The sequence below is a fragment of the Monodelphis domestica genome, chromosome 1 (genome assembly GCF_027887165.1).
Source record: "Monodelphis domestica isolate mMonDom1 chromosome 1, mMonDom1.pri, whole genome shotgun sequence".
NCBI lineage: Eukaryota > Metazoa > Chordata > Mammalia > Didelphimorphia > Didelphidae > Monodelphis > Monodelphis domestica.
The window spans coordinates 110,666,823-110,682,989 of NC_077227.1; the positions used below are offsets into that span (position 1 = coordinate 110,666,823).

At 36.1% G+C, this 16,167-nt stretch overlaps 1 protein-coding gene across 2 annotated transcripts in view; it reads right to left on the reverse strand.

Annotated features, from left to right (window-relative positions):
- SORCS3 (sortilin related VPS10 domain containing receptor 3) overlaps positions 1 to 16,167 on the reverse strand; it is a 724,209-nt gene that overhangs the window by 164,332 nt on the left and 543,710 nt on the right. For both annotated transcript variants that reach the window (XM_007479197.2, XM_056804235.1), the window contains one exon: positions 10,880 to 10,998. In XM_007479197.2, the coding sequence (XP_007479259.2) occupies positions 10,880 to 10,998 (119 nt within the window). The remainder of the gene's footprint in view (positions 1 to 10,879; positions 10,999 to 16,167) is intronic.

The following is a 16,167-nucleotide window of genomic DNA, read 5'->3' on the forward strand; positions in this document are numbered from 1 at the left end:
ATACAAAGAAAGGCAAAGATAGTCACTGCCTTTGGGACCCTCACAGATGAACGGAAGAAAAACACAAGTAAATACCTACGTTCAAACATGCTATATATAGGATGAACCAGAGATAATCAACAAAGGTACCACATTAGAATTAAGGGGGATTCCAAAATGCAAATTGCAGAAGGTAAAGCTTTAGTTGGGGCTTGAAGAAAGTCAGGAAAGCCAAGAAAGGCAGAACAAACTGTGACATATGCATGTAATATATTAATATTAAAGCACTGTAAGAAATGAAGAGAGTGATTATTTTAGAAAATTTGGGGTAGTATGAAACTCAAGGAGAGTTCAGTGTGCAAGACCCAGAGAACAAATTATACAAAGATAACATCATCATAAATAAAACAACTTTGAAAACATTAGAACTATGGAAAGTGATGGATAGAGTTTAGATCAAGTTGGATCAATGAAAAGATTAATCATGCCTTCAGAGAACCTATGAAGCATGTTACCCTCTTCCTAACACAGAAGTGATAGAATCAAAGTACAGAAAGGAACACACATTTTTTTGGAAATGGCAAAAGTGTATATACATTTTGCTATACTGTGCTCATTAAATATAAGGGTCTTTTATTTTTTCTTGTTTTTAATGGAGTGGAAAGGCTTTGGAGGAAAGGGAATTAGTAAATGATGCCAAAAAAAAGAAGGCAGCTTAGAAGCACATTGGATAAAGTGTTAGACATGGAGTTAGGAGGACTGGATTCAAATTTGGCCTCAGACACTTCAAGGTGTGTGGCTCTAGGAAAGTCACTTAATCTCAAATGTGTGGCCCATGCTCTTATCTTAGAAATGATACTAAGATAGAAGGTATAGATTTAAAAATAAAAGGAGGAACAGTAAAATATTTTTAAATATATAGAAGAGAAGGAAATTTAATAGGAAGCAAGAACAAACTGGATGGTTTTGAAAGTAAAATGTGATATTTATAATATACTTTTTAATGTAGGGGTATGAAATAGAAATTTATGGTTTCCCATAATAATCCTTTTTTTGCCTGTTCTGCTGTGTATATGGAAATAATCTTTGATGTTGTCTTGGACTTGGAGACAAGAAGACCTGAATTCATATTCTACCTTGCCTATTTGCTTATAGTTGTGTGGTCCTGGAAAAGTTACATAATCTCTCAGTCTCAGTTTCTACATCTGTAAAATGGGGATAATAGTAGCTCCTGCCTCCCAAGATTATTTGACAATAAAATGTGGTACTATGTACATGTACAGATCTAAAGCATATGAATGTAAACTAGTGTTATATCATTTTAAAAGTATTTAAATAAGAAAAATATGTTATGATTTCTCTAACATAAAGAAAAGTCCCCCAGATATTATAAGAGGAATGTTTTAAAAATTAGGATAGACATGCATTATAGGAAAGTAAGAGAACATCAGTGACTTAACAGGGAAGCTAAGTAACTATCTAGTCCCTCTCTTGGGCAAGTGGAAGACTCAACTGAATTAAAGTGTCCTCTAGAAACCTGGACAAGGGTGTCCTACAAAGTGTTTGATAACTGGCTTTCAAGAAAAATAAATGGTTCCATGATTTTCCATTTGCCCAAAAATCACTACACCTTCAAGATACCCATCTTGTTAAATAAAGTTGTATTTAACACTATTTTAAAGATGATCTCAATTATTGCTGGCAGTTCAGAGTGCTTTCACTTAATGCTCTGAAAGCACTTCAGGAATATCTGCTTGAATGTCTTCACTGAGCTTTGAAAAACTGTCACTGTAACTTCCATTCCTGCTAAACCCTTGCACTGTAAATGTGCTGCTAATGATAAAATTGGTATTTATTTAACATTCAAAATTTCTCCCATCAAGACTAAATTAACCTCAGTTAAAATATTGCCAAACAATTTTACTTTGAATAATTAGACTCTATTAATTTGTGTCTCTGGGCGTTTTATTTCCAGTAGATAACAATTTAAAGGGAGCTAGCAGTCACGCCACTGGGGCTTCTCCACATCCCTCGTCCATCAGTTCCCAACATAAGATCTCAAATTTAGTCTCCAAACATTTTGGTACTAGAAGAAAAGGAATATTCAGAAGAGGCTTAAAAGACAATTAACCTCCCAAATGCCCAGAACCTCACATGGAATTTAATTCAATGTAATTCAATTCAGTATTTATTAAGCAATAATAATATATACATGGCTTTTTGTCACTCTCTCAAAAAGTATCATTATTAAAGTGGAGTTATTTAAAAAAAAAAGGTGGGATGGGGATTGTGATTTTATGGAGCCTTGGAGTCATAAACACCTAGATTCCACTCCTTCCTCTAATACATACTAATTCCTGATCTGCATCCTCTCTTCATGACCAATTAAATGCCATGTACTTAGCTGAATGAAGATGTATTTATCCTAGACGGTAAGTCAACTGAAGTGTATGGAAAGGCAAAGGACCCACTGTTGGTGATTTCTGAGCACTCCTAAAAATGCAGATAGAAGTCCCTGGGCAAGTTGTTTAATTTCTCAATGCTTGAACAACTCTCTAAAAACTCTAAATTAGAAACTAGTTATCATTATTTAGTGGAGAAATACACCCCAATAACATTATATGTTTGGACAATCGATATATATTTATTTTGGGAAATAACATTAAATACATTTATATAGAGAGTAGCTATATTTATAATGAACAAAATTGAATAAAGTATTCTTCATATTTTATTGGATAGGTTTATACAAATATTTAAAAGTATGTAATGGTAGACAAAGTGTGACAATAAAGTAGTGAGACTGGCTTTGGTGTTTGTAGTTTTTGAATACAGCCTGCCCCATAGATTACTGATATTTGCATGTGTTTGAGAACTATTTCTATGCCATTTTTTCACATCTGGAAAATTATGTTCAGCTCTAATAGGACAATGGGTAAGTTGAAAATGGTCCAGAAAAATAATCATTAGAATAAAGGCTGGAATTGGGGAACTTTTGGGGAACTTTCAACAGAGTAGCAAGGTAGATGGTTGATGATAATACTTTCCTAGGAGTGCTTTCCTTCTTCCACTATTACTGGCCTATTCCATCAGCATTCTTTAGCACTTTCCACCCCTTGCCCATCTCAGTCTCTTAAAGCTATACTAAGCCTCTTTATTCCACCAGCTGGTGAGACCTTTATCACCTGCTGCCCTTCATGGGTAGTCTTTCCAATTTTGAGTCAGCAGCTGGTCATGGCTCCCTCCCCTGTCCAATGGTACTCTTGTGTGCTATTTCTGTGGTGTCACTGATTCTTGAGGCTGAGGCACGGGTGTGATATTATGAACTGGTTGATTCCTATGAACAAAAAGGAAGCAAGGAAACTTGGGAATGGGAGGATCAAGAAGCCAGGTTGTAGCTGCAACTAGGAGGGTCAAAGGCAGATCCAGGGATGAGAAGCCACCTGTCTACTTAAGTGACCACTTCCTTAGTATTCACCATTCTAAGCGTGAAGCTGACCACACTGACCTACTGCACGGAGCTGAGTGCTCTCATTATACCTGGGAGTTTCTTGGAGCCAAAAAGCAGAATCTCTGGAAGGCCCAAGAGGGCAGAACTCATAATTGTTTTTGTTGTTGTTGTAGAATGTATTCTCCTCTTCTACAATGGCCTGGCCCTATCTAGGGCCTCTCTGCAAGTGCTGACCCTCATTCTGATAGGTCATGAAGCCATGCTTTGACACAATTAACAACATAAGAGTCTGCATTGCAAAGATAATAGTTATATGTTCGCTGGCTACTATCAAGCTCAGGAATGTATTAAGACACCAGATCAAACCAGGTGGTTCCCAGAACTGCAGGAGACTATAATGATGCTTTGCTCATCATGGTAAATAGAACTAATTTTAGGATGTAGTATGCAAAGCATTCTATTCACATGGAAGAATATCATAAAATTAAATAGAGGTGCTACCCTAGCATTGCTGGGAAGACTATCTAGAAGCCTAAATATGTGCTCATTTTTAAAAATATTTTAATTGATCATTTCCAAACATTATTCATTAAAGACATAGATCATTTTCTTTTCCTCTCCTCCACCCCCCATAGCCGACACGTAAATCCTGTGCTCATTTTTATAAGCTCATGGATGACATCCCAAAGGATCTCATTATCTTGTCTTTCCCCTCTCCAGATGATCCTCCACGAAATTCCACCTTCTCCAACATGGCTTAGTGGAATGAAAGTTAAACTCACAGTCAGGAAAACATGGAGTCGAGTTCTGGGTCTGACATTTTTGACCCTGAGTAAGTTATTTAACCTCTCAGTGTCTCAGGCAACGGTGTGAGACAATAAGTTGTAGAGCAGGTACTGATCTGTACTTGAAGAAGTTGCCTCTTTGGGACCTCCATACAACACTGAAATCACAGCTCTAGTGGTCCAAAGATAAAGATAACAACCTGTTCAAGATGCTTCAGTGGCTTCCCATTGCCTTAATGAAAAAAATTGAAATTATTATTTTTTTGGCAATTAAAATCCTTAATACTTTGAATCAATTCACCAACTCTAATCCCTGATTTTCTATATTGTTATTGTTACCACCATTAGCATTTATATAGTACTTTAAGTTTACAGATCTCTTTATAGATGTTATCTCATTTGAGAGTAGAGGTTCAACTGTCAAATACTGCTATCCCAGGGGATCCTATCCCATTTAGATAGTGCTAAAACTCTTGGGATAAATGTATGAATGAAATGAAAAAAAAATGAAGAACTATTTGTTACATGCTTACTCTGTGCCCTCACTGAACTAATGATCTAATTGAATCTTTCTAAACTAACATCAGAGGCAACATGTTACATAATAGAGGACCCACTTTGGCATCAGGATATCTGTGCAAATCTTGATCATTAATACACACTAATTAGGTGTTCATGGGCAAGTCCTCTAGCCTGTCATTTAGAGGCTTGGTGGCACCTTAGGTGCTTTTCTTAAAGTCAGAATGATCTGAGTTCTAATCTGGTCTTAGACATTAAGTAGTTATGTGACCCTAGGTAAGTCACTTAACCCTGTTTGCCTCAGTTTCTTCAATTGTGATGTGGGGATAATAATACTACCTATCTCAAAGAGTTCTAATGAGTATTAAATGAGATACTATTTGCAGAAAAGTTTTTAGAATAGTGCCTTGAACATATTAAGTGTTATATACATGGTTATTCATTTCCCTTTTCTTTCTTTTCCTCTCCTTTTCTTTTGTTCTCCACTGTCAGTACTCCAGGCAACCGTCTAACACTATGAATTTTAGATGGTAGTTGTTGGTCTATGCTGGCTAGAGGAAACTTTCACAGTAGGAGTTCCCCATAATAATTAAATCCCAGGTCTAGAAACACTTTTCCCCACTAAAAGACTAGTATAGAAACCTCAAAGAGACCCAAGGTATACTTCCCTTCCTTCTCAACAGCCTTCTCACTCCCCACACACACCAAATTCCTTTTCACCTACAGCTTGCTTTAGGTAAAAAGATTGGTAGCCTCGGGTGAGGTTTATTTAATTCTGGTAAGAAAAATAAAAACTGTCTAATGACTAGAACTATCCACAAATCAAGTGGGATACCTCAGGAGGTCATGCCTTTATGGGAGGTGTTCACTAATACCACTTATCAGGTCTGCTCTTTTTTGAAATGAATAGATTACACCAGATGTGTGTCGCGGTTCCTTCCAAATATGAAGTTGTATATGATGTGTTTCTGTGTGTCCTTGTAGAAACTCAAGGGTCACTTTTAAATCAAGCCACATTGGGCCTTTGATAAAATATTTAGGTACACCTAGTCTGTTCAATTCATTTCTACACTCTTGGGTCTCACTGATGCAGTTCTTCTTTCTACAGAGTCTACTGGCTACGTTTACATGTTATTACTACAGGTTTAAAATGAGGGCAAAAATATTAACAGTAATAATAATAACTCACATTTATATGGCACTTTCCTCACAACAATTGCATTGTAAGAGCCTACACAAGGTCAAACAACTGATTTGTTAGGCTGGCTGGATTTCCTGAATCCAACTGAGCTTTAAACACTGGGCAGACAGCCCTGTGGTGGATCTGGATACCACAAAGCCTAGATAGTCCTTAAATCAGTGTGAGTCTTCCAAACCCTAAATGAATCCTAAGGAAAATGGCAAAGTTGGCAATGTCGGCTTGAGGACCTCTAAACTCTCTCCTCAGTGATATAGCTCCTTTCTGCTCCAAACTCTACATTCACACAAACTCATATGCCCAATATCCTCTTGTTTTCAGGGTATTATTTGGTATCTTGGTGCAAATGCCTTTTTATTCCCTTACCCTGAGGTCTTCCTTCTGGTTAGGGAGCAGAATGTTCCTTTAAAGCCCTTTGAAGGGAACTTAAGATTCCAGTAAGAAGGGACTATGCCTTTTTTTTTTTAAGGTGAAATGTCCCATACGGGGTCTTGCACACAGTAGGTCCTTAATAAATACTTGCTGAATGAATGGATGGATAGATGGCTATCATTAAACAAGACCTAGGAAAAACTTCCTGTGAATTGGGGATTAACAAAATTTTTTAATTAACACAGGACAGATTATTCCATTCCTGGACAAATTTAACTTTCGTTTTGTTTGTTCATTTTATTTACACATGATCTTACTCTACCAAATTGCCTTTTCCCAAGTTCAATTGAATAGTAACCTTAAAAATCAATCAAATACATTTTGTGAAAGGCTCTCTGCTAGACACTGAGTAGATACGGAAAAGGGTCATATACAGTTTCAGAATGTAAAGAATTTAGTTCATCTCAGCAAGCAAGAATTACAAATGTGAAAAGATAGCAATACAAATGTGGACCTAGCACATAAGCAGAGTAATTTGTATGATTTCTCTCCACAGGAAAAGGTTAGGATCCTGATTTCCTGGAGAGTTATAATGACGTATGAGGAAAATGTCTGAAACTGTGGATCAGGTATAGTCATTGTCAAGGACCATTTTTCTTCTTGCTTATATTGGTATCTCCAGCACTTAGCATGACACACATAGTAGACACTTAATGCTTGCCTGCTGACCATGTGGTGAATTCCTTGACTGGCCATGAGGATATTCAAAAGGCCATGGACAGCTTCCACCATGTTTCTCTATCAGCAGCCTTTTTGTTGAACTCTATTCATAGTATGTGGTGAGAGACAGTTGTATAAGGGAAGAGGCCTGGGGGCCCAAGGCCATGTGACCCCAAGAAATGGCCCTCAGAGTTTTTTCTTTTCCTTGCTAGGTGAATGCAGTAGACCTTCTATGCTGTGATGAATTTTCAAAGATCTAGGAGATCTTCTGGCATTCCAGAGTTCAGAGGGAACTTTGGTGTCCTAGTGTCCTTGGCTGAGTTTTATAGCCATTTCGGACTCAGTGTGAGGAACAAAGAAGAACAGGCCAGTGGAAATGGAATTGAGGGCTCACCTGGCAATCATGCCAAATCTGGATACTGTAGTAAGGGAATTAGAATATTGATTTAAATATTGATTAAAATAAGATATTTGATAAAGAGATCTCTGAGTGTACAAGCAAGTGTAGTAGAGAGGAATACTAAGAGAGGGGGACTAGAAGGAGAATGACACAGGAAGCAGTTGAGGTAAAGGACTGAGTTCAAGGTCACAATTTCCTTCTTGTTTCTTTCTGCTGGACAGCCTTAATGGAGTCTGACCTAACAGATGGTGAGTCACCCCTCCCCAAACCTTCTCCTTTGAATATTTTAGATTCTCCATCCTACTACAAAGTTTAAAGACAGTTTCTTATAGTTGAAGGTCTAATTTATTTTCTCTTGGGAAAGGGAATAAGGCAATAAAAGGAGAGAGGGAGAGGAATTTTCCTAGCTATAATCCCTATCTCTTGTTGAAGGCTTCAATTCAAAATCTCTTCAAAGAAAATAAGATTGACTTTCCCTGAGGGAAAACCAGTTATATATCAGCTGGGATCTTTACTGGGCAAGACTCTTTTTAGTTCAGCCAGGTAAAGGAGGGCAAAAGCCAAGCACTCCTTCACTCTTCCTCCTTCAGAGGGGTTGGCCAGGAAGAAAGTGAAGTCAAGTGAAGTGACCAGACCAGAACACAGTTCTGGCTAACTGTCTCTCCTCTTGAACCAGCTATGGAATTCTCCCTTCCCTCTCTGGGTCTAGAGAATTCCATCTGTTCTTCCCGAGTTCATCTTCTTTACATCTCATCTCTTTTCTTCTGTCTTTGTCCATTTCTCTCAGTCACACAAGGTAAAGAGCAGTGTGTGAGATCAGAACTTGGAAGGAAGAACACAGAAAGAAAAAGTTCTATTAGTTGGTGAGGTCCTCTCACTGAGTAACTGATGGACTGGGTCTCTCTCACTGACTGAGGAACTCACTCACTGGGCTTCAGTTGGTGAGCTTGCTCTCTCTCTGGCTGCTGTTGGAGACAGATTTTTGAGACTTTACTCTTGGCTGGTGAAAGGGAAGAGAGAACTCTGGATTCCATCTGAAGAGGGTTTCTACTTTCCTGATCAAGAGAAGTCACAATGAAGAAGAAGCTGGTAGATCTGCTTTGCTGGATAACAATTTTGGAGGAGAAAGATTGAACCTGTTTGTCTAGTCTCTGGGCAATACCAGGGGTACCAGGTTGTCAGCAGCTGCCATCTTGGATGACTGAATTTATATGTACCTGGAGAATCTCTTTATCAAATTAAGTTTATTGAATAAGGATTTTAGGTAGATTTATAGTCAGATAGTGTTTTGGGTTTTTTTAGTGTCAGTGTAGTTTTAGTGTAGCTGGAAGAACAGAAGACTCCACCATGGGGTGGATGTAGCAGATGGATAGAGACAATTCCCAGTTAGTGTTAAGATTTCCTTATTATTAATCCTGATTTTCATATTATTAAACACACACACACATATGTATATATATATATATATATATATATATATATATATATATATATATATATATATATATATATATAACCTTTGATATTGACCAATGGAAGGGAAGCCATCCCAGGCTTTCCTTCAGAGAGGAAAGTTAAAAGAGACTTTTGTGGACACCAAACCAAGTATCTTATCACATTATCCTCCTCACAACTCCAATTTATCAACCTTATTTCTTCAATATGCACTTAGAGAAACCAATGCTGTGTAGGAACTTAGCAAATCTCGCCAATGACCAAGATGATATATGCCTACAAGGTATTGGAAAAAAATTTGTATGTTTGCTATTGCTATAATTTTAAAGTAAATATTCCTTCATAAAATTAATCAATAATAAGTGGTTAGAAGGAATTGGGTCCATCATTAGTCACTGTCCCCCTAACAATGAGAGGAGGACATAGCTAGTTGTGACTGAGCCAGTAGCAGGAGGAAAAAGTCGCCCTAATGATTAACTCAGTTTCTTACATTTTTTAGTGTTTTTCTTACCATAACCATGTGAAGGGGGTAGTATGAGTATAATCATCTCCATTTTGCTGGAAGGAAGATGGAGGCTTGGCTCAGATGAACTCAAGGATTTGGCCAGGGCATACAACCAGTAAATATTGGAGCAAGAATTTAAACTCAGATCTTTCTGGACTCTTATACTTATAACTTAAAGAGAGTTTATATTATAGACTCTCTTAGGTAGTACAGACAATCAATGTTATTGGAATTCAAAGTAAAAGTGAGCTCAATTGAGCCCAAATTGATCAAAGAAATGTTTCCAATACAAAGTATAGCTTGAGCTGGGCTTTGAAGGACAGCTAGGACTTATGTAGTTGGGAGGAAGGAAAAGGAATGGTGGCCATTCTTCAGAGAGAGAGGGAAATGGCATAATGGAAGACATGGAAACAGGAATGAATCACCTTCATGAAGTGAGATCAGCTTCTCTTGGGTCTTATTTAGGGGACTAATATGACTAATAGAATTGGAAAGGGAAGTCAGGGCAGACTGTTAAAAGTACTAAATCACAGACTAAGGAGTTAGGATTCTATCAAACAGTACAATATGTGATACATAATGTTTCCTAGGTAGACCATGCTGCTACTTAGTACCTGCATGGCCTGAGGAAAGATATTTGAGTTCCTTGGATCTCAGTTTCTTCAATGGTAAAATTAACAGTTTCTGAAGTCTCTCCAAAATGAATATACATAATGCTATAACTATTGCATTCCCAACATTCCCAATTAAATAAGAAGCAAAAGGATTGGTTCTTCTTTATTCTTCAAAACACTAGTCTGCCAGGTTAATATGAGAAAAAAATAAGTTTACTTTTTTCTCCTTAGAAGTAGATGTTCGGACAAAGATATTCATAATATACTATGAAAACAATGATAGAAGGAAAGCCTATATATTTTAGTACATTTCCAGAAAGAAACTGTATAGACTCAAAGCCCTTAACTGAACTGTCAGACCACCATTTCATATTGTCACCTTTTTACATTTGTTATATTTGCTGAGCTAGACTAAATTCTTTAAATTAAGGAACTGCATTTCATATTTTTCTGCATAGATCATTAGTACCTAACAAAAGACCTTTCTCACAGTCAGATAAATAACTTCTAGCCATATTCTCTAATGGTTTGACCTCTCTTCAGAAGCCTCTTACAGTTCTTAAATTCCCAAACTCCAGTTCATCATCAACTTTGTTAAAGTTACTTTTGACAAAATAAAATGACATTCCAACCCCAATAACAAGAATAGTCCCTCAAAAGAAGATAAGCCCTCTTTGTGTCTCCACCACTATCAAGGGTAATTAGTGCTTATTCTAGGGGTGATCAGTCTTTTCCTGACCACTAGAGAAAGAAGCTGGTATGCATTCATTCCCACAACCAAAGCCCATCTTTTCATAATTTTGAGAGAACCCTCACCAGGGAGCTCCAGTTGATAAGCACCTCACTCTCCAGATATGAACAATCAAATGTGATGGACTTACCTGAATGAAAACATATTCATCCTGGACTACTAATGAGCTGATGTCAATGGAGCGGGCAAAGGGTCCACTCTTGGTTGTTTCTGAGCACTCCTGGATACGGCAGGTGAGATAGTGTGCATCTGAAATGGGAAGATGGAGAAAGGGGTAGTTATATAATATATATTATGATATGTATAGATATATATGTATAAACTGATACTCACATATATGAAAGATTTTGAATTATTTTCAATGTTATTTTCCCAAAATGACATGGTCTAAAGAAACCCAGATAAGAGAAACTCCATATTTTCTTAGGGAACATATTGAAAATTAGTATTGATTCAGAGTTGTTAATAATTGAGATTTTTAATAAATAATAGAACATGTCTAATAAAAAACAATGACAAAACAGTAAACTCATGCCATTTCTTGGTATTATATGATCCTTGTTTAGATAATATTTATTTGGTTCTATCTATAGGAACATAGGTGAATATGTATACATATATATATATATGTATACATATATATGCAATAGGCAAAGTGGAAGGGAAAATGGCCTTGTTCAGCAGTTTCTCACATAACCTTTACTCCAATTGAAGGACAGATTGGGGTCAAAAAGGAAGAACAAAATCACACACTCCTTTTTGGTTGCATTCACTGACTTTTAAGTGCTCAATAGGGCAAGGGAGCATCTCAAGTTATGGCTCCCATATGATTAGAAGTAGTTCTTATGTAGAAGACAATAAAATTCTAAAGCCACAGAGGTTAGCAAACATATCCACTCAAGGTTAATGCTACTCATCCAGCAAAGACAGGGAGGGCAGAAATACTATATAAATGAATTAGAAATTTGTTGTTCCATTCTGAGAAATCATTTTCGACTAGTAATGAGTCAGAGACCTAAAGGGGGAAAAAGCCTAAAATAATCCAAATATAATCTTTGCTTAGAGAAATTAGAAGAGTTTATTCTTGACATGGAGATAGCTAAAAGTATCAGAGTATGATGTTAAGATGACAATTGACTACACTCTGGTAAGTAGTCAGAAGAGACTAGGTAAAATGGTAAGTGACTTTTACCATTAGGATTTAGTGACAAAGATACTTAACTTTTACCTAGGGGTTTATATTTATTTAGAATATCCCTTTGCTGTTTATATTTAGAAATTAGAGAATGGAATGTAGTTTGTACTATAGTAATGAAAAAATAATAAATGCATGAACAATTTGAGTTGTATGCCTGCTTCTCTCATTTTCTCATCTGAAAAAAAATCCTATTCATTTCACCATGTTATAATAATCAAGCATCAATGTTCAAACAGTAGAAAATAGCCAAATTGGAAATAGCACCTTGGAGAAAATAATCAACTCCAATGATTTTTATCATATTGTAGACTCTGAGAGCTAGAAAGTATCTCAAAGGTGATCTAATTTAAACTTAAATACAAACTGTCTTGATTCATGAGTTAATTCATACAAACTCACCTAGCCAGTGATATCAGACTATATTTGAAATTTCCATATAGCTATATTCCCTAGTAATCCTGGTTCCATGGATTAAAATCTGTCCCCAATCTCTACATACATACTTTTTACCTCTTGCTTTAGACACAGTAATCAAATCTATAATAGCATTGCTTTTTTGGAAAGAGTAGGTCAAACAGTTTTATTATGGATTAACTCACTATCCTTGTGGCTCCCCAGATGAAACTCCTTTCCCTGACCACCACAACTCTCTATATGATCTTTCTCCATATTACAATTTAAACTTCTTTATTACATGGACTCTTGCACTTTTCTATTTGAAATCGCAAAACTTAGCACAGTGCCTAGCATGTGATAAGTGTTTCATAACTGTTCTTTTCATTCATTCAATATTATTTTTGGCTACCTTGTTATAGTGATGGTTCCCATTGATTAAATAATCCATGAAAACCACTAGACTGTATCACTATGCTTGAAAAAACCTAGGTGATACCATTTTTAGCTAACATTCACATGTATGAAAGATTTTGAATTATTTTAAAAGTTTTATTCCCAAAATAACACAGTCCAAAAGAACCAAGATAATTTCCCCAGGGAAGACTGAAAATTGGTATTAATTTAAAATGTTCATAAAATTTTAATAATAAAAACCTCTGACAAAGGTCTCATTTGTCAAATTTATAAGGAGCTAATTCAATTGTATAAAAAATCAAGCTATTTCCCAATTGACAAACAGTCAAAGGACATGAATAGGCAGTTTTCAGATAAAGAAATCAAAATGATCAATAAGCACATGAAAAAGTGTTCTAAATCTCTTATGATCAAAACAACACTGAGGTACCACCTCACACCTAGAAGATTGGCCAATATGACAGTAAAGGAAAATAATAAGTGTTGAAGGGGTTGTGGCAAAATCAGTACACTAATGCATTGCTGGTGGAGTTGTGAATTAATCCAGCTGTTCTGGAAGGCAACATGAAATTATGCATAAAGGGCTTTAAAAGAATGTGTACCTTTTGATCCAAAAATACCACCACTAGGTTTGTACCTCAAAGAAATAATAAGGAAAAAGACCTGTACAAAAATATTCATAGTCACACTCTTTGTGGTGGCAAAAAACTGGAAAGTGAAGGGTTGTCTCTTGATCGAGGAATGACTGAACAAATTGTGGTATATGATGGAAATGGAATACTATTGTGCTGTAAAGATTGATGATCTGGAGGATTTCTATATGAACAGGGAGAACCTCAATAAACTGATGCAGTGTGAAATGAGCAGAACCAGGAGAACATTGTACACAGAAATTAAACATTGTGGAACAATCCAGTGTAATGGGCTTTGCTACCAGTAGCAATGCAACAAGCCAGGACACTCCTGAAGGTCTTATGAGAAAGAAATGCTATCCACATTGAGAGAAAGAGCTATGGGAGAAGAAGTGCAAAAGCAAAACATATGACATCACTTATCACATGTATATATGGGTATATGATTTGGGGTTAAGCTTTTAAAAAAACACTCTATAGTAAAAATGAGTAATATGGAAATAGGTATCAAGTGATCAAATTTGTACAACCCAGTAGAACTGCTTGTCGGCTCTGGAATGGAGGAGGGAAGAAGGGAGAGAAAGAAAATTAAACATGGAAAAATATTTAAAAATAAAATTTTAAAAATTGTTGATCAAGATTTTTAATAAATAATAGAATTTGCTTAATTAAAAACAATGACACAATAGAAATTGATGTTTTGTGAAGCTCACTTAGATAATATTTTTATCTGGTTTAACTGTAGAAAGATATGCTTGCTCCCTGCTCCCCATTCCTCACAGTGCCTTCTCAAGCATGGGATCGGAGGGAAGAAGAGGTATGGTGTAGATTTTTTTTTCATATTATGTGTCAATTGAAATCCTCAGAGCAAGTTAGAATAAGATTAACAGTAGAATTTGACAGGTTTATATCAGACTGGATATTTTAAGGGAAAAATTCTGAATATAGGTGGTGACTGGTACTCATAAGTATCATAGGGGGAAAGCTAAAATACTTAATAAAAGGATTGAGAATATCAAAGCACAGAGAGTTTTAGACTATATCACCCTGAAACACCCCCCCCAATTTAGAGGCAGAACCTCTACTAGACTATGTTGGTAACACTGACTTTCCATAATTAGTCTGAACAGCTAATTAGTTTAAATAAAAGATATTTAGATTCATTTTCCAGGGATCGAGCCAAGATGGTGAAATAGAGAAGCATCTTAGCCAAGCTCTATTAACATTCCTCTCCAAACAACTTTAAAACAATGACTCAAATAAAATACTGCAGTGACAGAGAAAACAAAAGGTCAAAGTGAGACATTCTTCCAGGCAAAGGCAACATATGAGATCAGAAAGAGAGATCTGTGGCACTGGAAAGAAGGCTGGTCCAGGTACCTTGCAAATGGAACACCAATGGTGGGGTGAGATGATGGTAATAGCAGCAAAGCATTTTGGGAGATTTTCAAGCCAGTATTATTAGTAAGCAGATCTGGAAACTGGTCAGAAAGGGATTACAGAGTATTCTTATGCAAGCACTGGATACAAAACCAGACACTGTTGGGCAATCTGTAACTACTTCTGGGTCATCATTCAAGAGAAGAAAGGAGTACTTTCAGTTAAGAAGGAATGGAAACCCTGAGGGTCAATAGTTAGCAATTCCATTGCCTATATCCACTTGTGAGTCACAGTTAATGGGTGAAGAGGAGCATTTTCAATAAATATGGAACCAAAGCTTTAAATAGCACTTCTGGCCCCAAAGGATCAAGGACCCTGAGAAACAGTATTATTTCTGGTCCCAAGAGAGGAGGGACCCTGAGAAGCAGTATCAATCATATTTCCCAAGTAATCAGAGGCCCTTCCTTGGTAAGGACCAGAGTACAGATTAAGCAAGCACTGACCACACAACCATGTCTCTCTCCATATCATAACAACTTGGAAGCACCAAAAACTTCCCAAACTCTAGAACCAGCACTGAAAATAGCAAGATAGAAAAGCTTGAAGTTTAAGACATAGAATTCCCTATCCCATCCTGGGAAGACAGCCAAAATTTGATATAAATTTCTAAAATTCTACTATCATATTAGGAAAGATCAAGACATAAATTTAGAAGAAGACAAAGAATTAAAAACAGGTATAAATAAAGCATAAAAGGGGGATAAAGGTGAATTGGATATAAGTCTAAGAATAATTCCTAGAAGAGCTAAAAAATTTTTTTAAAAATCAGAGTGGTAAAGGAAAAATTAGGTTAAAATGAAAGTAAAGAAAGACAATTATGAAAAGACAATTAACAGTCTAGTAAAGAAGCACAAAAATAGCAAAGAAAATAACATGTTAAAAAAGAATAAACCAAATGAAAAATATGTACAAAATTTAGTGAAGAAAATAATTCCTTAAAAATGAGAACAGAGCAAGTGGAAGCTAATGATAAGGCAACAAGAAACAACAAAATGTAATCAAAATAATGAAAATAGAAGAAAATATTTAAAAATAGTAAAACAATTGACCTGAAAAATAGATCTAGGAGAGACAATTTAAGAATTATTCTTCTTTTTGAAATTCATGATCAAAACCCAGACATCAGATTTCAAGAAATTATCAAGGCAAATTGCCCAAATATCCTAGAACCTAGAGTATAAATTAGAAATTAAAAGATCCCATCAACCACCTCCTGAAAGTAATCCAAAATGAAAACTCTCAAGAATACTATAGCCCAATTCCAGGGCTACCAGATGAAAAAGAAAATACATCAGGTAAAGAAACTTGTTATATGAAATAGAAGAGTTTCAAGCATTC